The following is a 21,955-nucleotide window of genomic DNA, read 5'->3' as shown; positions in this document are numbered from 1 at the left end:
CCGCCGGACTGTAGTGAAAACAAAGCCCCGGGCCTTCTAACAAGGCCAAGCCCCAGCATCTCTGGGACAGAGGGGAGGCTGCTGAAGTCACTTGGGGCTCCTGGCTCCTCACAACCTGGTCTTTCGTCTCCCAGGGGCTCTGGGCAGAGGCCCGGGTCCCTTTCTCCACCAGGGGCGCCTACTCCAGAAGGCCTGCCCGTCCTGCGTGGCCAGGGCCTGGCTCCTGTCCACAGGGGAGTGGGCTCCGACAGGCAGCCTGGGGACAAGCGCCCATCCTGGCCACTTTCCTGCTGTGTGACCCTGGGAAGTCTCTCCGCTTCTCCGAGCCTCAGTTTCCTCGCACAGAGCCAGGCTGGGACTGGCCTAGCGTGATTTCCCCGATTCACCCCAACGTCCCGGGCGGCGCTGGCCTGGCGGGGCTCCCCGCTGCTGAGCCAATTGGCCGGTTTCTCCTGGTGCTGACCTCTTCAAGACAGATCCCAGTTTGCGCCCACTCCTGGGGGACACAAGCCGGTGCTTTGTGGCAGCTCCTCACTAGCCACGGGTCAACATCAGCATCTTAAAGTGACCTCAGGAGTTCCTCCCTGGATATGGGGATGCCGTGAAAGGGGCATGGTGGGCTGAGTAAAGGCTCCCAGAAACGTCTGTCTCTTAATCCTTGAAGCCTGTGAACGTGTTACCTTAAATTCCAAAAGGGAGTCAGCAGATGTGATCGAATTAAGTGCCCCAGATGGCAGGTTCTTCTGGTTGGTCCAAGTGGGTCCTAAATGTAACCACAAGTGTCCTTACATGAGGGAGGCCGAGGGGGATTTGACTGCAGAGGAGGAGACGTGTCGCCACAGTGCTATGAGGAGGGGGTCACGAGCCAAGGAATGCAGGTCACCTATTTTCCATGGAAAAGGCAAGGAAATGGGCTCTCCCTAGAACCCAGAGAAGGAACCAGCCTCACCAACACGTGCTGTCCACTGAAATCGATTCTGGATTTCCGGCCCCCAGAACGGTAAGTGGATAATGTTGTTTTCGACTTCGTGATAACCTGTTACAGCAGCCAGAGGAAACTCACACGGGGGGCTTTTGAGACTTCCAGTCCAAGCTGGGGCTCCCGGAAGGGCAGGCCTGGCCGCATCGGGCAGGTTTTCTCTCGCTCTGTGCTGTCGCCCCAGACCTCACGCACCCCCCGCCCCCACCGGGTTCAGGTGTGTCCCTCAGGAGCCACGCCGAATCCTCAGATGTGGTCTGGAGGGGCTGCGTGGGCACGGAGCCTCTGTGGCAGCTCCTCTCGCCGGCGCTCCTGGAACCCACCACAGGCTGCTTAGCGGGAGCTCCAGCCGTGTCTGCGGGATGTTTCCTCCCAATTACCAAGCCCTGGGCACAGATGCATCTCCCTCCCTGTCTGCTGGGAAAACATCCGCTCCCCGCGGGGCCGGGGGTGTGGGGAGAGGGGTGGTGGCCCGCAGCAGAGCCCCTGCCGCCTGACATCCTCCGAGAGGCTGGCCACGGCTGGCCACATCAGCCACACTAGCCCTCTTCTGTGGGAGGCCCAGGTCCTTAGATCAGTGCCTGCTGTCCCCAAGGATGTCAGTGCCCGAAGGAATTGACTGATTTCATTGACCTCCCACTGCCAACACGTCCCTCCCTGGCTGCCAGCTGTGCGGCCCCCCATGCTGCCGACACGTAAATCAGCTCAGCTGAACGAGAGGCTGGTGCTGGTGAGCCACGAACACGGACGCTGCCTTGTTAGACGCGCGTTTAGGTGCCGCCGAGACCCAGAGGACCGCCTACCGGGAACCCACGGGCCGAGTGTGGCAGGCCTGGGTGGGCATCGGCCTCCAGAAGCCGAGACAAAGGCTCGGGCAGGGAGCAGGGCGGCTCTGTGCCCGGGGCTTGGCGCAAGCACAGGGAGCCAGCTGCCACCCTCTGGCCCCGGGGAGATGAGCCTGCCGCCTGCCGCACCCACCCTGGGCTCACACCCTGGTCGGTGGCCCGCGTGTCTGTTTATGTTTGCAGACCCTCGGGGTTCACAGAGGCAGGGAGCGGCTTACGGAAATCCCAAGCCCGGAATGGAAAAATAAGAGGACCAAACCATCTGGACCAGGGACGATATCCATGAAGGCAGGGGGACAAAGCTGAGTCCTCCATGGAAAAGGGGGCCAAGCTGCACTCTGGTTTCCTGCTGGCCAAAGCAAAAAGGGAAACGTGGCCAGTTGTGGGGTAGATGCCAACTGATCGGCCCGCACTGGGTCAGCAGCTCCGGGCAGCAGGGGTGGGGGGGCGGGGGGGGGGCAGGGGCGGGGGATAATGAACTTCAGTGACCTGCCTGCCATTGCCAGAGGGCTTTCTCTGAGCCACGCTCTGTTGGTGCCTCACAGCAAGGGACGGTGTGACCCCATTTTGTACTGGGGCGACGGAAGCTCCTGGAAGGAGACGCTGACTTGCCCCAGGGCCTTCATGGGGTGAGGGGGCAGCTGAGCTCTGAACGCAGGTCCTTCTGCCCAAAGTGGCCCCACACCAGGATCCTGCGCGCTCTCACCCAAATTACCGCAGCCACGTGAGTTAGCTGCGTGCACGCGCGCGCACAGTCGGATTCAAACTCGCACGCCCTGCCCCCTGCTACGCGGAGGGCATCTGCCTGGTCCTGGGGAGACCGGGAGCGGCAGTCCGGCCCCCTGAAGACTGACCCCGGGGTGGACGACGCCCGGTTAGTGGGGGGCTGGAACCCCCTCCTCAGAGGGGCAGGGGGGCAGGGCTGTGGGTACAGGAGCACGGAGCCCAGGGAGGGTGGGCTTGGCTTTGTCACCGGCCTTAGCCCTGGTGGCCCTGGTGTTCACCTGAAGAAGAGACTGTACTTGGAGAGATGGCTGGAGAGACCCCGAAGTCAGGATTCATCTTGGGAGGCAGATACCGGTGCCAGAGATTCTGAGACTCCGGAGCTTTGCCCACCTGGCTTTCATTCACTGTAGGCAAAACGCAACCGAACAAGCCCTCTGGGGCTATTACGAATGTGCAGGCACGTGGGGCACCCAGTAAAAGCGGGTTTCTTTCCTTTCCTGTCATCCTTGCTGAGGAGAGTTCCGACTTTCATCTCTTTTCTCTTGTTGCTAAAGACGCCAATTCCCCTCCACATTCCCTCCCGCCCCCACTGTCCTTCCCAAGGTCACCGCCCACCCCCCTGCTCAACCTCAACCACTCTGACTCCCAAACCCCACGGCAGCCGGGCTGTGGAGGGAGACAGGGACGGGGAAGGACACAGAACGCAGCCCTCTTCCGCCTGAGGGGGCCAGGAACTGCCCTGCGCTCCCTGATCCACTGCGGCCACCAGGTGGGCACCACCGCACCCCGGCTGCTCCCGTTCAGTGGCCATTAAAAGAATTCCTCCCACCACAGATGCCCTGTGGGGTCCCGGAAAGCAGGTCTGCTCCCCATCTCTGACAGTCAGGGTCCGACTCCCCCTCAGACCTTCAAGATGACACCGTGGGTGGCCCACACTGCTGACCTCCGGGAGAAGGGGGTCCCAGGCACAAATGCCACCTGGCTTCCTCTTTAACCACTAGGTTGCTTATTTAAAATGAAATGTCTGCTCTTAAAAGCATTTGAGTTGCTGCGAAGTTTCAACCTTGCAAAGGGATCAGTTTTGACCTCAGAGTCTCAATCAGTAACGTGGGGAGGGGGGGACCCTACTGCCAAAGGCCCCGACCACAGGGGCAACCACGGTCCCCACGTGGATCAGCAGTGGGCAGCTTTTTCCTTAAGTTCACGCCCAAGGACTGTGAGGTCAATTCCCAGAGGCAAAAGTCCCAAGGAAGCCAAGAAACCAGTCTCCGTGACACCCACACACTCCCGGTGGCCCCTGGCTGCTACCTTGAGCGTCGCCGCCCTGGCGGTCACGGGCCACGTCAGCGTGATAAGGGGCCTCTTCAGCTTCTCACTTCTGAGCCAGACCCCACGTGTGCTCAAGTCAGCTCCGGGGAAAGCAGAAAAATAATCAAGGTTCCAATTTTGAAAGCAAACCGTGCTTTCTGGTCTCATGGCCCTTGGAGGATTGTCAAAGCTTTTCACATCTGTTGTTGCATTTATCTGGACGGTGACGGTGCAGGATGGGTACTATTCCCATTTTACAGATGGAGAGGCGGGCTCAGCAGGATGCACAGAATCCCAGAGCTGCCCAGCACGACGGGGCCAGGGCCAGGGTGCTGGAGGGTGTGGCTGCCAGCGTGAAGACACGGGAGGGCTCAGGCCCCCTGCCCTCCCACTGGCGGCTGCAACAGCTTCATGGCTAAGAATGGCTTGTGCTCCCAGACCCCCAAGGGTGGCTGGCCAGAATGAGCGGGAGCTTCTGTTTGTTCGTGGCGTCTCATGTCTGAGCCTGCCGAGACTCAGAAATATTCCCGTCCTTCCATCCTGATTGACCACCACATCTGGAAGTGGCCATTTGGTGGCTCCATTTCATGGCTCACGGGAGGGAACAGTGGTCTTTAGTGAGACCCATATTGCTGAGCCCGGGAGAGTGTGGACACCCTCTGTGGCGAGGGCTTCAGAAGCATGGGCCAGAGCTGACCCCTTCTGTCCCCAACAGAAGCCTGAGGCATGGGTGAATGTCAAACAGTGGACAGGAGCACCCTGGTTACCAGGGAAACTGGGGCAACCAGACCCCCTGCCTGTGCCACAGGCAGACACTGGACTCTGTTTCTAGTCTGTCTCCCTCTGAGCTGCCCAAGGGTGGCATGGAACCCAGTCTGCCACTGGTCACACATCTAACAATGTCCTCCAGCCCAACGGTGTTAATCAGGCAGACGATGGGCTGAGTGGGGTGAAGGACAGGACCCAGATGGTGCCCATGTCACAGGTGGACACCGTACATCCCTGGGTTCCCACCTTGAGCCGGTCGGGGGAGCCCTGCCCCGGCTGGGTCCCTGACACGCATGCCTCCCTGAACGCCGCTGAGCCGTGAGGCAGACACTCACCTCATACAGCAAACAGCCCAGAGACCAGATGTCGGACTTGAAGTTGTAGCCATTCTCGTGGATCCTCTCCGGTGACATGTAGTACGGCGTCCCCACTGCAACACAGGAAGACGGAAGAGGGGTGGGTGCTTATGCTCTGTGCGGGGAAGGACGTAAGGGGGAGGGGAAGGTGTGGAGGCTGGGGAGAGATCCAGCCTTGGTCTCCCTGGGTGCCTGGGCAGCCCCCTCTCACTCTCCGCCTGTCCCCCCTCAGCCAGAGGAGATGCTGGACAGGACCGGAGCTCCCACACTGGGTATGGTGCTAAAGCCCCTGGGGACAGGGACCTCCTCACACCTGAGAATCAGCCTGGGGACTGGGCAGTTGGGGACAGTGTTTCTGCCAAGGGCCCGGGGGTGTGGGATGCAGTGGCCAGGCTCCGGGAAGCAACTGATCAAATGTCCTTTAGGGTGAGTGCTTGAATCCTAGAAGAGTCCAGATTTCTCAACAGTGGGAAGGAAAAAAAAAAAACCCCAAAAAACCTGTTAATGCTGACCTAACATTCGTGTTCCTAACAGTCCCCCAAGGAGGCATACCCACTTTACAGATGGGGAAATGGAGGCTCAGAAAAGCGGCAGGACTACGGTTCAAACACAGATCTTTAGGCTCCAGGAAGTGAGCTCTTAGCCACTACCCTTGGCTGGCACCAAACGGCATGTCCAGACTTGGGGTTGGCCAAGATGTCTTAAATCAAACCGAGGACAGAAAAGATAATAACCATAAAAGAAAAGACTGATAAATTAGACTTCACTAAAATTACGGACTTCAGTTCCCCAAAAGACCATTTAGAGAGTCAAGGCAAGCTGCAGGCTGGAAGAAAACAGTCCTTCCATACATATACCCAACAACGGCCCCGTACACAGAATATTTTAAAGCATCTATAATTCAGTAAGTAAAAGACAAACAACCCCCTCTCTCAAGTTAGCAAAAGATTTGAAAGGGCACTTCACAAAAGAGAATTTCCAAGCGGCCAATAAGCACAACAAACAGGAGCCACGAAACTGGTCGATCTCGCAGACACGGTGTTGAGTGAAAGCAACCATGACAGAAGGGCATGCGCTATCTGATTCCATTTTTATCAAGAACAGCGTATGTATATACGTGAGAATTCAGTTAAAAAGCAGAGGGGGCACACCCTTGACGATGCGGAATTAATTGTACAAAGATGAGAGGGTGTCCTGAGAGGAGGTGAGCTCCTCATCACCAGAGGCATGCAAACTGCAGCAGAGGGGCTGCTTTGGCGGGGCGGAGGAGGGGCCCAGAGTCAGGATTTGTAAACAGATCTGTGGTCTGAGACTCTGATCCCAGTCCATTCGGAGGATGACTGTCCTGGATGCTTTGCGATCAGACCTTAAAGGTTGCTACACAGAGAACATTTCCACTGGCCTGCAGATGCCACCTGGACATGATGGTGGCTGCTGCTGCTCCAGCCAGAGTCTGTGTAAGGAGCCGGAGTCCAGGGGCGCCTGGGTGGCTCAGTCGGTTGAGCGTCCGACTTCAGCTCAGGTCATGATCTCACAGTTTGTGAGTTCGAGCCCCGCGTCAGGCTCTGTGCGGAAGCTCGGAGCCTGGAGCCTGCTTCGGATTCTGTGTCTCCCTCTCTCTCTGCCCCTCCCCACCCCGCCCCATTTATGCTCTCTCTCTCTCAAAAATAAATAAACTTTAAAAAAAAAAAAAAAGGGAGCCGGAGTCCAGCTCGGCAGAGGCTGAGCCTGACATGTGGCTTATGACCTGCGATGGAAGGATGTCCTGCGTCACGAAACACGCGCGACCCTGAGGGAGAACAGGCCTTTCAGTGAGCTGGAAAACGACAGGCGCCCTAAAGCAGGGGCCCAGGCCTCAGAAACTCGTGGGCCAAAGACTTCCTGGGGCAACTTTGATTTTGCCAGGTCAGGTGGTTTTAAAAGTACAAAACCCCAACTGCCAGTTAGTGGCACTATTATTATAAAAAGAGAAGGCGGTTTAACACTAGAATAAGTGGAAGAACTCACAATCTCAAACTCAAGGACGGTCCTTTACATTGAAAAGTTTAGCTGCTTGAAAACTTGATTACCTTCTAGCGTTTTCTCAAGTCATTAGAGACGGATGAGGACTTACCACGGCCAACTTGTAAAGGCTGTGAAGAGTGATGGGAAGCCCTGCTCTGGGCTTGAGCGCCCTGGGGCAGGACCTTGTTAACCAGAGGGTCCCGGTGCCCTGTGCAGGACCAGGCCCCTGGGGGGCATCTTCTAAGTGCCGACTCACAGAGTCAATGAATCCGTCCCCGCGTCGTCACTGTTAACACCTTTTTCTTGCAGCCTAATGCACACCTGTTTAATGTACTGCCGTGGAGGAGCCTACTGGTTGGTGCCGTATGTGGACACCAACACCCTTTGATGGCAGCAGTCCTCAGCAAGGGCAGCAGCCATCACTTAAATGCATGTTGGAGAGACGGCGTCCTATATGCAACCTCCTGTATATTCTGGTCACGAGGGAGCAAAATGAATGGGCAAATACGAAGTGGATGACCAGCTCTCAGACCAGACGGTAAGGGACTCTGGCACCAGGAAGGCTGTGGATGGAGGTCAGGGGCCCTGTCCCTCAGCAAGGGACAGCAGTGTCCGCTGCTGGCCACATTTCACCCCTACTCCTGGCCCAGGCCCTGGGCGCTGCGAGCACAGGCTGGTCCCGACGCCTCTCGCCACCCTCAGTCTTGTCCTCTGCTCATCTTAGACCCACCTGGGCCTCTACGGGAGCAACTTGGGACAGATGCCCTGCAGCGTGGCCAGGCCCACCTGAAAGAGAAGACTTCGAGTGCCCGGCCCCTGCTTGAGACCCTCATACTGCACCCCAGCCCAACCCTACCTGCTCTTCAGTTCACCTCTGTGCCTTTGCACATGCTGTCCAGGTAAGCTGCCCCTCCCCCAGCCAGGGAAAGCTAGCTGCTCGGTGAGGCCTGGACTTCTGGGTTGTCCCTCTTTTCTGTCACCACTTTCTCCCTCCTCGGGCCTGCCTGTGGTGAAGGCCTTGGGGAACGTGGGGAAAGAAAGGTCAGGGAGCACCACTTCTCCCCCATGCTGCACCCAACCTTCAACCTCTCCATGGCTCCTTTTGCTTTTACCCGTTTCCACAGCGCGGGGGAAAGGCAAACACCCAGATGAACGTGAACTTTCTTCTAAGATGCCAGCGCTGCAGATTCTATCCATCTGCCTGTCCGTCCATCCATCCATCCATCCATCCATCCATCCATCCATAATCACCCATCTATTGTCTGCTTATCTACCCATCCATCAGTCTATCTATGGTCTGTTCATCTATCCATCAGTCCACCCATTCATCTGTCCTGCATCCAGTGTTAACGGAGCCTTGATGTTGTGCTGGGCCCTCCCAGGAGTGGGCCCATCAGGAAGCAGTGAGTTTCCAGTCCCCGAAAGTGTCTAGAAGGACACAGAGAAAGGCTGGAGTGACCAGGAGCTGCAGCTGAATCACTTGTAGAAACCTGTTAAAAATGTGGACCCCGGCCCATCCCCAGACCTATGGGATCAGAGTCTCTGGGGCCAGTGCTCGGGACACAGCATCTCTCTCTAGCTCCGGGGAGATGCTGACACATGTCACAGTCTGGGGGGCTGCCTCCCCCCACCCGCCATGGTCATGCTTTCAGATGCCAAGACACCTGCGGAGCAACCAAGCTTACGAAGTGTTAACTTAGGGAAATCTGGCCTGTCCCCGCTGGGCACTGGGTCCTCGTGCCCCCACCCCTGGGCCGATTCTCCAGATCTCTTGACCCCACCTGTGAACTTTAAAGCTGGGGTGCTCAGCTTGCGCCAGGTGAACACAGCACCTCTTCCTGTTTTGTCAGCTTTTCCTGGGAGTAAGTCTGTAAGACCTGCTTTCTATACTGACAACAGATACTCAAACGTAACGAAGCATAATGCACAACTTGCATGAGTTTTAAAGATAAAATGAGACACTTCAAAGAAATCCCAAGCTTGCGGCTGGCCCTGGAGGATGCATCCCCAAGCCCCAAGGGAGCGGTGATTCTGGGGAAGATTGGGAGAAGCCAACAAGAGGAGGGGCCCTGAAGGCCACAGCCGACTGGGTCCCCAGTCCTGCCCCAGGGGCCCCTGCTCACTGCCAGCAAAGCAGCAGCGCAGACCCGGAGACACTCAGGCGGGCCCAAGCCCCCTTCCAGCAGCCTTCCCATTGGAGCCCCAGCCCCACCAGATCCCAGCCAGCCCCCGCCCTCACTCCTCGCTGTGGGGGACGGAGCTGGCGTATGAAACAGGAGCCTAACAAACCCCGACCTTCCCCGCGTCTTTGCCTAGAACTCCCGGATTTCAAACCGGGTGGATATCAGAGGAGAACGTGGGACCTCAAAGCGGAGGCTGATTAAAGGGGCCGCATCCCAGAGATGCGCCACTCCTGTCAAAACAAACTTTGCTGCGTCTGGAGATGCTTGCCGTGTTTGAAACGTGTTCATTAGATATGAAAAAGGCAAAGATTTCACATGAAGGAGACGCTGGCGTCTGTGGGCTGCACTTCTTCCCCACTCGGCAGTTTTGAAAATGGCTGGAGAAATGGGGGTCCCCGCCTGACACCCACCCGCCAGGTGTGACTGGGGGCTGGGACCCCGTGTACAATCGTGGCGGCAGAGGTGGGGACCGCATGGACTCGAGGCGGCACGCGCTTCAACCCCTCAGCAGGAAGGAACTGAAATTCTCTCTCCCAACCTCAGTTTCCCCAGTGGTGCAACAGAGGGGTTGCACTTGAGGGTCCCCGGAGGCCTCCGCTCCACCTCGTGGAGACTTGGCTTCTCTCTCTGGAAAACGGGGACAGGACAACTGACCCACAGGTGCAGGTGGAGGGGCTCTGGGAGGCCCCCTCGGGCCCCAAGAGGGAGAGGTGGACTGCAGCCAGGAGGGCGGGAGAGGGGGCAAAGCGAGCGAGCAAGTGAGCGAGTGGGGGAAGAACACAGGAGGGAGTGAGGACCAGATTCCGGAACCCAAGGAGTGGCTGGCTCCCTCCGGGCTGGGCCCTGTGACCCACATTTCCATCTCACTGTGACCTGTCTTGTGAAACTCCCTCCCCACCCCCAACATCCAACCAGGCCCCCACATCCTGAGAGTGCTCCCCTCCCCTCCACCCACCGACTGGCTTGGCCCTCCCTGTCCTGCCTATTCCCACCCTTCCTCTGCCCCAAGGCGGGGGCCCCTGCCCCCCATGCCTGGCTGGCTTCTTATCCCCCCAAGGGAGAAAGGCCAGGTCCTCAGCCTGGCATTCGAGGCCTCTCCAGACTGTCCCTGCTCCCCGCGACACTGGATCTTTGGGCAGCCACATAGGCTGCCACTCTGTGCAGCACCTGCCACTCTGTGCAGCACCCTGTTATCCAGGTGTTAGGGTCTCACCCAAGACGGCCCGGGGGTGTCGGATGGGAAGGCGGGCGGCCGCGCTTCGGGCTCTGGCTGGAGCACCCCGCGGGCACCGCGAAGGTGCTCACCTGGCGGCACCCGGGCTTCCTCCTTTGTTAATGGACGGGGATGCTCCCCTCCCCCAGGGAGGCTGCAGCACTGTCGCCCGTAACACCCGGGGTACAATTATTAGAACTGCACTAGGACGGGGGAGACTCTAAGTGGATTCCGCAACCCGCCGCCCCCCGTCCCGCCCCCAGGCTGTAAGTTCCAGAGAGCAGGGGCCTTCCTGGTGAGCGGCCCTGGGGCCGGCCTGGCACAGAGCCGGCCAGGTGAATGAGCGGACAAACAGGTGAGCTGCAGTTTGCTTCCCAGCCAGGATCCCGTCTTCCTGTGCTGTCCTCTTGAGACCCTCTCCTTCCCTCTCTGGTGTCAGCTCAACCAGGAACAGTCTGTGCCCTGAAAAATGCCAGGGTGTGGCAGACAAGCCAGGTGCCCCTTGCCAGCCAGGTGTGATCTCCCGGGACCTCCACCAGATCAGAGTTCAGAAACCAGATGTACCTGCCGAAGCAGGTTTTCTAGGCCAGTTACTCCCAAGCGTCCTGGCTGCTGGAACGGGCAGGAGGTGGCCCAGGGGACGTATCTACACGAAGTGGGGTCCCCAGGGGCGCTTGGCTGTGAGGTCCGTGTGCCCACTCAGCAGCTGTTCCCCAGGGCCTACCCGGTGCCAAGCGTGGGCACGCTCACGGGACTGTCAGCGTGGCAAGGACCGGAGGCCATCCTCCCTGCCTGCAGCCCTGCCGGGAGGGTAGATGAGCTTCTCCCCTGAGTGGCTGGGCACCCAGAAAGCTCATCTGGACTCAAGCCCATTTCCCAGGATGCCGTGGCTGTGCCTGGAGAGGAGCGGACACCTCAAGGAGCTCTAGTCCCTGTGGGCCAGGTGACTACAGGGATGTGGTATCCCTCCCTCTGGGCCTCAGTTTCCTCATCTGTCAAATGGAGATAATAAACCTCGTTTGGGATGACTTTTTAAAAAGCCACACGTTTCAGACATCTTTTAAGCCTTGTCTTCTTTGTTAACTCACGTCTTCGGTGAGGTCGGTGACTACAGAAAACGGAAGCAAAGGGGCAGCCCTGGGAGGACCGGGCACGGCCCCGGACCCCCCCAGGGCTGGTCAGGGCACAGTTTAGAGACAAGAGCCCGGCACCCAGCCTGTACACAGGGGCCCTCAGGGGACAGTTTTGCCTGCCCCTTCCCACACCACCCTGGGACTGGCTGTGTCTGGGGGCCTCCTGAGAGCAGGGAAGGCTGCGGGATCCCATCTCCAGCACCCAGCCCTGGGCCAGGGCGGTCGGCCAGGAGAAGGGAGAAGGAAGGAAGTTCTGCCCTGTGGTCAGGCCAGGGGTTGACAGCCTGGGAAAGCCAGCGTGCCCTGACCGCTGTACCTGTCTGGGCTGCCCCCACTCGGACCTGCGAGGTGGCTGAGGCCCGGCACGCGCCCTGGGCACAGGCTGCCTCCCCGCCCACCCCTGATCCCAGCCTGCGGCCGCCCTGTCACTGCCGCCGAACAAGCAGGGCCTGCTCTCCCAGCCCTACAATTTGTCTTGCAGCTGCCGCCGTTGCTCGGAGCCAGACACTTGCTTGTAGCTTGTGAGCTGTGTATGGGCAAATCTTTCATTTTTCTTTCATTACGCCGGCGTGTACTGTCACTTAATTTTTATGTATGCAATCCTTCCTGACAAATATGATCTGCTGCCTGGTAATTCGTCTGACGCTCATTCTGTTCCGCGCTCTAATTACGGCTTCTATTCCTGACACCGAGGCAGCCGCTCTGCCACCGCTGGGTACCGCACCTGTCAGCCCGGCCATGGCATGACTAATGCCCTTTCATGCCAGCCTCGTGTTAGCAAATACAGAGGCGGGGAGGGGCCCGGGGGAGGGAGAGGCAGAAGGGGATGCGATTTGCATAAGCCTTGCCAGGGGGTCAGCAGCCTCAGGAGAGGAGGTAGTTGCCAGGGTAACGTGGCTCCCGCCACAGCATCCCCACATAGTAGGTGTGCAGGGACAGCGGATACATAATTCATACCCACGCGCGGGGCGTGAAGGAGCCCTGACCCCCGAGTCCCTTTCTGAGTCACGACGCAACAGCAATTAGTCTGATATCTTGCCGGAGCAAATTTGTGCAGGAGACTTAGCTGTGGCAGACCCGCACTGTGGAGAGGGGGCCTTTCTCCCACGTCGGGGGGGACTTCGGGCCCTGGGTTTCAGCTCTGTGCCGTCTTGCGGTGGAGCCCAGCCCTCGGTTCTGAGAGTGGTCCCATGCCAAGCCCCCTGCGGCCTCTCAGCTCCCTGGCATCCCCTGGACACGGGCACAAGGCCCCAGGAGGGCTCCTTCCATCCACCACTGGGCCCGGTCGCTGCTCGGAGGCCTCGGGAAGACCCCGGCCTAGCAAGCAGCCTTTTCCCCAGTTCCAATTCCTTCTCATTAATATAATAAGTGCACCAGTCCGAGTCGATAAACTCACACTGTCGGACGAGCCCGTATTTCTGCCCGTTCCTAATGATGTGATCTTAACTGGCTCTGACGAGCGCGCAGTCTCCTCCGTGGAGGGACCGAGAGGAGGGACCTGACTGACAGGGGACAGAGGCAGTGGCTTTAACTCTTCTCTTTGACAGTTGCCCCTGAATGTCTGGCCTTTTGAAACTCCTAAACCAGAGAGGTAAACAGTCCCAAACTCACCGAAGCACTGATTTTCATAAGGAAGGGTCTGAGGGGACCAGGGAACAAGGCTTCCTCTCGGCACGGCAGGCTGGGGGGCTCTGGAGGGAGAGCCAGCACAGCTTCCACGGCCCAGCCCTGGTCTTCTGGAGGAAGCGTGGGCTCCGGAGGAGAGGCCCATGTTCGAGTCCTGGCTCTGCTATGTGACTCAGAAGAATCCCTCAAGCTCCCAGGTTCCAGATTCCTCGTTTGCACAAAGGAAGGGTCCTGTGGACCCTCCCGGCTATTAGAGGTGTGAGTAAAGTGTCATAAACGCAGGGGACGTCCTTTCAAGCCCTGCCCACACCCCACATTCAGACACACACACACACGCACATGCACACTCACACACTCAGACACACGCACTCACACGCGCACACACACATCAGAGCTGCTGATCTCTTAGTGCACTTCTCCTGATTGTGTGCTTTACCCCGAAAGCCTCTAAGCCATCGGGACCTGTATGAACAGTGACAGATTCCACCAGGAAAGTGTGTCTCCGGGAGAACACCTCGCTGTCACCAGAAGCTGCTTTCTGTACTCACAGCATGCCGCAGGCACTCGGGGAGAGGGTGGGGGACACACAGGCTGGGGCCGTGGAGAAAAGAGTGGTTCCCAAGGGAGGGGGTCGGCCTTCACAGGGCAGGTAAGCCTCAGGAGCACCTTCCCCGGCAAACGCCACCTCCAAGAACCAGGGACAGGCTCGCTGGGAGCAGGATGCCCCTGCCATATCTGCGTCCTTCCCACCCAGCCCTGGTTAAATGTGGATATGCCCTGCTGTAACGCACAGGGGACCCCCACGTCTGTGTTCCACTGGGGGCCTCCCGGTTTCTCTTTCCTAATCAAATGAAAACTCCTCATCCTCCAACATTCCACGTTTCATACCCAGTCACGTACCCGGTGTATGGATTCGGAACTGTCATTGCTTCACGGAACCCGAAACCCACGCGTGCCCAAGTGTATCCCCAAGTCCAGCCCTCAGGTGCTCTCCAACTCTGGGAATGGTACCGGCCCAGCGAGCCTGGCACTTAGGCACCCCTGTCTGCGGCACCCCGCGCACCCCACTCTCCGGCTCACCCGTCCCCTGCTCCCTGCACCACAAGCTCCCCTGCACCCTTCACAGTCCAGCGACAATGTCACCTCCTGCTGGGTGAGACCCTGGTAACCTGGTCCCTGGGGCTTCAAAACTGCCGTGTAAAAGCCAAAACCTGAAAGAGCGCCAGTGTCCCCCACCAGGAGGACTGGACCGAGCGTGGGGCATCCACGGGACGGAACACGACGGGAGAAAGAGAAAGACGGGACCGCCATCCCGGACGGGCTCTGCCGTCCTTTCCTGGAAGGGGCGGCGAGGCAGCGTGAGGACGCAGGGGACCCCCAGCCGAGGCCTCTCAGTTCGCCCTGCTCTGGGTCACTGTGGTGAAGAGGTTAGTAAAGACTGGGGCTCAGGAAGGTATGTTCCTGCGTTAACGGACCAAAGGCCCTGTGGGGTGAACATTCGCATCTCCCTGCAGGGTCGCCCAGGACCGCCAGCCGCTGCTGGGATGTGGGCACAGGCCTCCTTACCTAGGGAGTGGGCTGCAGTGGTCTCGGAGCTGAAGAAGCGACCCAGGCCGAGGTCACCAAGCTTCACGACGCCCGTGGCCGTGATGAACACGTTGGCAGGCTTGATGTCTACAGAGGAAGAAGGCAGCTGGTGTGGGGGCAGAAGTTGGGGGGGTGGCGGGTAGGGCAGGACACAGTGTCGAGCATCTTGCGGGTCCTCGGGGGAATTGGAGAATGGGCACGTGCGAGGCCCTGGGCTGGACTCCCGGACTCCCCGAAGGCCAGGCAAGATGCTCACACGCCCCTGTCCGGGGAATACAAAGTGGTCCAGCTTCCTCACGGATGTCCCCAGACCATTCTCCCCAGAGCAGGGAACGCTGCCTCCTGGGCCCCAGGGGTGCCCAGCACCCCCCCGCCCCACCCGCGGGCTCTGGGGGGGAGTGGCGGTGCCCAGACCCCGCGGGCTCTGGTGGACGCGTACCTCGGTGCATCACCCGGCGAGAGTGCATGTGTTCCACGGCGCTGCACAGCTGTGCGAAGTACTTCCACACCGTCCTCTCGGGGATGAGCCGCTTCTGCTTCTTAAAGTACTGCGGTGGGGAAGACAGACAGGCCTGGGGGATGGGCTGCAAGGGAGGTGGCCACGGGGCAGTGCCCCTGTCCTGTCCCCAGCGGTAGCTGGCACCTGGCACGGGGGCGGGTGGTCAGGCTGCTGAACAAACAATACATCTGGAACGGAGGGTGCTGTGCTCCCGTCTACACTTCAGCCCCAGACGGCCCTCCGTGGCCACCGGTCCACCCCCACCCAGCGCTGACCTCCCTGCGGGTGGAGCAGGTCTGGCCCAGAGTGAAGGTCCTAGAGGACTTTGCAGAATGGATGCCTGGTCTGCATCTTGAAGGCTTCTCTCAATCACACTTTTTCTGGCATTTTCCGGACACAGGCCCGTCTCCCACACAGCCTGATGGGGAAGCTCCTTGCTGGAGCAGATAGGCATGGACTCTGTCTGCCCCTCGCCCCAGCTTGGCCCAGAATGGGGGTACCCGGTGCCTGGTGGTTAAATCCCAGCTGCCCTGTCCCTGGGAACCCAGGCACTAATCTACTTCATTGCCTGAAAAAACATATTTAATGCTCCAGAAAACAGAACGAAACCCAAAATGCCACCCAAGCTGCACTGAGTGAGCCGTAGGTAACCAAAGGTCCCGGAAGGAGCACACGGGGAAGAGGTCCTCACCCATGACCCTCCGGGGAGTCTCCCGTGAGCCAGGCCTGAGCGGTGGGGTGGGGGGTGGGGCAATGACTCACGCACACCGGTAACCTGAGTACTGGGTTTTTGTTCAGAGGCTTTTCGCTCCAGAACAACCACCTTTTCCAAAGCAGCCAGAGGTGAAGCCATAGGCCCATTTGTTCGGGCAGCTGCTCGGGTGCAGGGAAGACAGTGGCCGCCCCAGGACACGCTCCTGGCCTAGGGAAGGGAGTTTGTGGCAGAAGACAGGACCTGGGCTCACACGGGTAAGCACCCGCCTTGTGCAGCCACTGTGCTGGGCCCTCAGTAGGGGTGACTGCACCCATCTTACACACGAGGAAACCAAGGGCCACACAATAGCTGGTAAGGGGCAGTCACGGCTCAACCCCAACCTCCCAGGGCCAAGCTCTTAACCCTAATTAACTCTGAATGACACTGGTAACCACTGGATGAGGGACTGAGCTCAGAGAGGTTCAGGAACTTGCCCAAGGTCACGCAGCTGGAGTGCCAGAGGGGGGACTTGATCTGGGCACCTCCGACAATGGGACGGTCATGGCCGAAGGCCCCTGGCCTGGCAGTAAAGCCCCATGAGGCTCTCCCGAGGCTCTATTCTGGGACAGGGACCTCACGGGTGAGCTGCCGAGGCTCCCAGCACAGACCGCTGGCACAGGACCCCACTCCCCTCCATGCTACCCCGGGTCTCCGTGGTGGGTTGGGCTGGAGCGTTGTTTACGCTGTGATGTTGGTTAATCCTCATTACAGCTTTTAAGCTCGGCTGCGAATGGTGCTTTTCTAAATGTCACGTCCTATAAGCGCCGTGTGACATTTAGCGGGAAGGCGCAGAGTCTCTGGTGGGTTTTGGGGTGGCGGCAACTCTCAGCTTCACTGTCCGTCATAAATAACGTCGGCGCTGTGGCAGTGGTGGCACTGCTTGGCCTGAGGCTGCGGGCCCTTGGGACACAGGGCCTAGGCCAGTAGCCTTCAGGCTAGCCCAATGGAGTGGCCGTGGTGCAGCCCGGCCTGGGGCCCCGGCAAGATTCCCAGTTCCCCTCAGTACCCAGAGGCAGCCAGAGAGTGGGAAAGGCCACTCGGGGAAACTGAGCTCCTACCAAGTCCCAGGCATTGTGAAGAGCGTATTACAGATGGGGAAACTGAGGCATAAGGCCCCCTTCCCGCCAAGGGAGGAGGGTCTAGCAGGTGTGTCTGCCTCCAGACCGAGGGTGTCTCTCCTGCCCTGCCTCTCCCGCTTGCTGGGGGCAGCACCCAGCCAGGGCCCTGCAGGGGAAGTGGCTGGCACTGCATCAGAGGGAACAGGAACAGGCACGGGGGAGGGCCCTGTGACCGAGAGAGAGGAGGTACCGTGTCAGGAGGGGAGGGCTCCCGAGATGGGGCCGGGAGGCCGCCCCCCAGAAACCCAGCAGGTATGTGACCAACTTGATCTCTCTGGGCTGGTGTGGGCCCTGAGGAGGCCAGGGAGAAGGGGAGGGCAGCTGGGGAGGGGGCACCCCACCCCCCAGGCCAGGCACAAGGTGCTGGACACCCACATGCCTCCCTCCTCTCTTTCACCCGGAAGGAGCCTGCACCCAGCCCCGCACCCAGCACCCCCCCCCCACCCCGCAGTCCCTCACGCACCCCCAGGACAGAGATGGAAACCGGGCTTTGTGGGCAAGGGGTTTGATTTGCCCAGTCGCCAACCCCCGACTGTTTGATTCCAGCCCCGCTCTGCTGACTGAGACGCTGCAAGGGGCCTGGGTCTGCAGGGGCTTCAGGGTGCAGCACCCTCGCCATGGGCCACGTCCCAGGGCCCTTCCTCTGTCTCCCCTCCACCTCCTGTTCACGGATTCCACTCCCACCCCCCACCCCACCTTCTGCTGGGCATCTAGTCTTTCTTCTAGAACACCATACAAACCATGTCTACTCCCCACCATGAGTCCCGGGAAGCTCCCTGCTGACCTTGGGGCAAGGTCTCGAATCCTGGGCCCAGACGGTGAGGCCCTGGGCGACCTGACTGCCCCACCTCCCCCCGCACTCCCTCCACCTCACCCAGTACTTTGTGGACTCTGGACTGCTCATCCCACTGGGTTCTTGCAAGCTGTTCTGCTACAACACCCCCCTCCCCCCTGCGCTGTCTCCTTCAGGTCTCAGCTCAGGCCACCTCCTCCAGGAAGCCTTCCCTGGCTCCCACAGGTCCTGAACTTGGCTTGCTCACATGGCCTTGTGACTTTTTGTTCGTGGGTCTGCCCTCCTGTTAGAAGGCAAGCTCCCTGAGGGCAGCACTCACGCCTAGGTCTCGGCACCCAGCGGGTGCTGGATGCGTGTGTGTTCAGCAAGAGAACGACATGTGAAGGAGAAACACGGGGTGGGGGTGGGGGGGTGGGGGGGAGAAGGAAGAACTAAGACATGATAGAGCACATCTGTTCCCACCAGGGATCTGTGTGGAGATTAACATCCCGGCAAACACATTAATATGTCAACGAAAATATAAAAGCAGGTGATAACAGCTCAAGTAATGCCGCTTCCCAACGACGCCCGAATTCCTAGGAGCCAGATTTCAGGAGAGCAAGCGCTGAGCAATTGCTCGGTCCCCAGCGCCTGGTGGGAAAGACGGAGAACCCATGTCTGGCCCCTTTTGCAAGTGTTGCCGGGAGCAAGGTGGGGGCTCCGGCGTAGCTGGCCTCGCTCAGAAGCAGATGGACTGGGCTGGGGGAAGGAGGCGGTGGGGGCCCATGGCCAACAGCCTGCAGGCTGGTCAAGCCAGCAGGGGAGTCAGGGCCTTGAGGGAGGAGCATAGAGCGGGATGGAGGGCTGAGGGCTGGGGCTTGGGGGTCCCACAGAGAGGCTGTGTGGCCTCAGGCAGGCAACTAAATCTCTCTGAGCTCTGCTGAGGACGGTGTGTGCTTAGTGAGTGATGTGTGTGCTCAGCACGGTTGTGGCTCACAGGAGGTGCTCCAGCGATGGAGCTGTGATGGTTCCTGAGTCCAGACTCTCGGTGGGCCTGGGCCTGGGCCTGGGCCTCAGGATGGGGGGCAATGGGGGCAGGGCAGTATGGGGGCTGCCGTGGGACACAGAGCAAGAGCCAGACCTGGTAAGTCATTCAACCTCTCAGAGAGCCCCGCCTCAGCCACTGCATGGAGTGAGGTGTCCCTCCAGCGCTGGAGCGGCCCCAGGGGGATCACTTGGGTGCTGATGCCTGGAGGCCCTGGCTAGGAAACAGAGAGCGGCGCCACACAGGCACGGCGCTATCCCCGTGTTACTGGGTATCCTCGGGTAAGTCTCTTAGCCTTTCTGGGCTTAGTTTTCCCTTTGGAAAGTTGGACGCACAACACCTTTTCCCAGATTCTGTGAGCTGGGGTCTGACCTAACGTGGGGTTCTATCCCTGTCTCTACCATGAGGCGGCCTGTGGGCAGCCTGGGGCAGCCAGAGGCGTGCTTTCTGTCCATGGCTGACCCTCTCCCAGAGCCCGAGCGGGCACCCTCCAGGCCACGGCTGAGGCCTGTGAGGCACTGGCCAGGGAGGCTGAGTGGCCCTGGTGGACAGCCTCCACCCGAGGCCACAGCAGCAAAGACTCCAGGCCGAGGGGCTGCCTGATCCTGGGCTCCCTGTGTCTGGACAGTCCCCGGGGCCGGCCTGCCTGCCGGCCTCACTCACCTTGATCATCTGCGAGAGGTCACCCGCATCGGCCAGCTCCAGCACAATGTTCAGCTCGTTGTCCTCAATAAACGAGTCCAAATACTTGATGATGTTGGGATGATTTAGTTGCTGTCCAAAGAGAGAGAAAGAGGGGGAGGCAGAACCAATGAGGGCTGGTCCAGCCTAGCGCCTGCCCCGTGCTGGCTCACAGCAAGTATTCATTAGCAGGGCCCTGGCTTTGCTACACAAGGGAGTGTCTTGGGGGAAAGGCCTGTGCTTGGGAGTCAGGCAGACCCAGGCAACACTGGGAATGCCTTTCTGCATCTCTGAGTCTCAGTTTCCCCATCTGTACAATGGGCATAATGTATTCATGAGTAGTAGTGAGCATTAGATGTGCCGAGGCCTCTAACACAATGTCTAACTTGGTGACTGCCCGGACCTGAGACTCCATGGACACCTGTGGACAGGATCCTCCTCCTCCTCCTCCTCCTCCTCACCACCCGTGACCCTCGGCAGCAGGGCTGGGCCCCCACTGCCCTATTGCTGTGCTCAGCAGGCCTGTGCTGGTGCTCCCAAGTGCGCCCATCTCCCTTCTTCCTCCCTCCTCTCATTTTGACACATCCTTGTGAAATCCTGAAAAAAAAAACCCAACAGTTCCTGGCGTGCTCTGTGCTGAAGCCCTGCCTCTGGCCTGACCACCACGGCCCACGTGCTTTCCAGACAGGACAGCTCCCCACCAGCTGGAAGTCAGCCCCCGCCTGGCTAAGAGGGGACAGACCTTGGCAACTTTTTATAACTCAGACTGACTGTTTCCACCAAATGATTCCAGAGTCTGGGAAAGCAGAGGGGACTCAAATATTCTGCCAGGGCTTGGTCGGCCAAGTCCACGGGGGCGGCTGTCAGCAGACAAGCAGAGGCCACCGTCGCACACATTTTCTAGAAGACCTGGAAGTTGCTGTGAGAGGGGTGTGGATTTGTGCTGTGTGCCGACCTGTGCCCGCCTTCGGATTCTAAAATGAGGGGGACCTTGGCAGGCATCACATGGCTGTGCTCCAGGTCTGGGTCCGCAGACACCCCTCAATCAGAAGCCACAGGTGGCCTCTGTCGCTGGCCATGTGTCTGCCCCTCCCTCGACTCCACTCTATCCTGATGTCCACTGCCCGTCCGAGCCCTCAGGCCCCCTGTCCTGGGCCTCACCCCCTTTGTCAGCACAGCAAACAGCATGATTATAGTCTTAGCCTCTACATTTAGGGCTATGCTCCGTTTCAAATAAATTTTTATGTACAGCGTGAGGCAGCGGTCAAGGCTCACTTCTGTCCCTTTGGACGTCCAGTTTTCCCAGCACCTGGACTAAGAGTCTTTCCTTCGTCCACTGAACTGTTGTGGTGCCTTCGTCAAAAGTCACCTTTACCCGGATTTTGTTTTGAGGCCTTCCCAGAGCTAACGCTGGCCATCACATCAGCTGATATTTTCCATTTACCAAAAAAAATATCAAAGCGAGTGGAATGCTGGCACTTGATCAAGTTGAAAACGCTTTGAAGTCTCGAATGCACCTTATGACGTGCCAGCGCTGTTGTTATTATAAACGAGAGTCCCCTGCTCTTTCAGCCCACTCTTGGCGCTCACCTCCCCACCCCCCCACCTCCCCGGGGGGACCTTACATCCTCCCAGGGAGGCCTCCCCGACACCCACCAAGGTCATCAGCAGACTGGGCAGCACAGTTTTTCAAATGACTTGGAAAGACTGGAGGGGGTTTGGGTGGGAATGAAAGCTTCAGTCAAGGGGGCTGTTGCCTCGAGGTGCTGGCTCCTGGGGGGAGGAGGGGGAGGCCTCTCTCCCTGCTCCCAGGGCAGGCCTGAGGAGGGCAGGTGACGTCAGGGCTCCCTCGAATACCCCGCCAGGCTACAAAGGTACAGGCTGGGGCGAAAAGGGACCCCCAGAGGTCAGCTGGGGGCAATCCCCGAGGCCTGGAGAGGGAAGGGACTGGCTCTGGAGGACGAAGCCCGGTCCAGAACCTGGTCCAGTAACCGAGGACTGCTGTCCACCCAGAGTCCCCTTCTGAGCCTGCAGCCTGTTGGGGAGCTCAGGCGTGTCTCAAAGGGGACATGCCTGGGCCAAGGATGTAGGAAGTGCTCCAGAGGTGCGAGTGGTGGGGTTTCGTGGTTTGTGAGCGGGGGAGGGGTAGCTGCTTTGGCTTCGTGTATCTAGGGTTCAGGTAAGTAACACCTCAAGATTCATCTCAGTGCAGCTCCTCCTGGCAGCATCGGCCACCCTCTCGCTCTCTGGCGTCCCGACAATCCACGCCCGTGTCTCTCTCTCTCTCACAACCTGGAGCTCCACAGGGTGGGGCTGTCCCTGAGGTCCCGCGCCATGCCTGGCGGTCGTGCTGGCTGC

The 21,955-nt window shown here is 59.3% G+C and overlaps 1 protein-coding gene across 3 annotated transcripts in view; it reads right to left on the bottom strand.

Moving 5' to 3' along the window:
- Positions 1-21,955, bottom strand: part of NEK6 (NIMA related kinase 6) — an 85,404-nt gene that overhangs the window by 8,156 nt on the left and 55,293 nt on the right. For all 3 annotated transcript variants that reach the window (XM_042964130.1, XM_015543074.2, XM_007094385.3), the window contains exons 5-8: positions 19,580-19,690; positions 15,168-15,276; positions 14,708-14,815; positions 4,962-5,056 (exon numbers count right to left, since the gene is read on the bottom strand). In XM_042964130.1, the coding sequence (XP_042820064.1) occupies positions 4,962-5,056; positions 14,708-14,815; positions 15,168-15,276; positions 19,580-19,690 (423 nt within the window). The remainder of the gene's footprint in view (positions 1-4,961; positions 5,057-14,707; positions 14,816-15,167; positions 15,277-19,579; positions 19,691-21,955) is intronic.

The sequence above is a fragment of the Panthera tigris genome, chromosome D4 (assembly GCF_018350195.1).
Source record: "Panthera tigris isolate Pti1 chromosome D4, P.tigris_Pti1_mat1.1, whole genome shotgun sequence".
In the NCBI taxonomy this organism is placed as follows: domain Eukaryota; kingdom Metazoa; phylum Chordata; class Mammalia; order Carnivora; family Felidae; genus Panthera; species Panthera tigris.
This window is presented reverse-complemented; position numbering and strand designations above follow the sequence as displayed.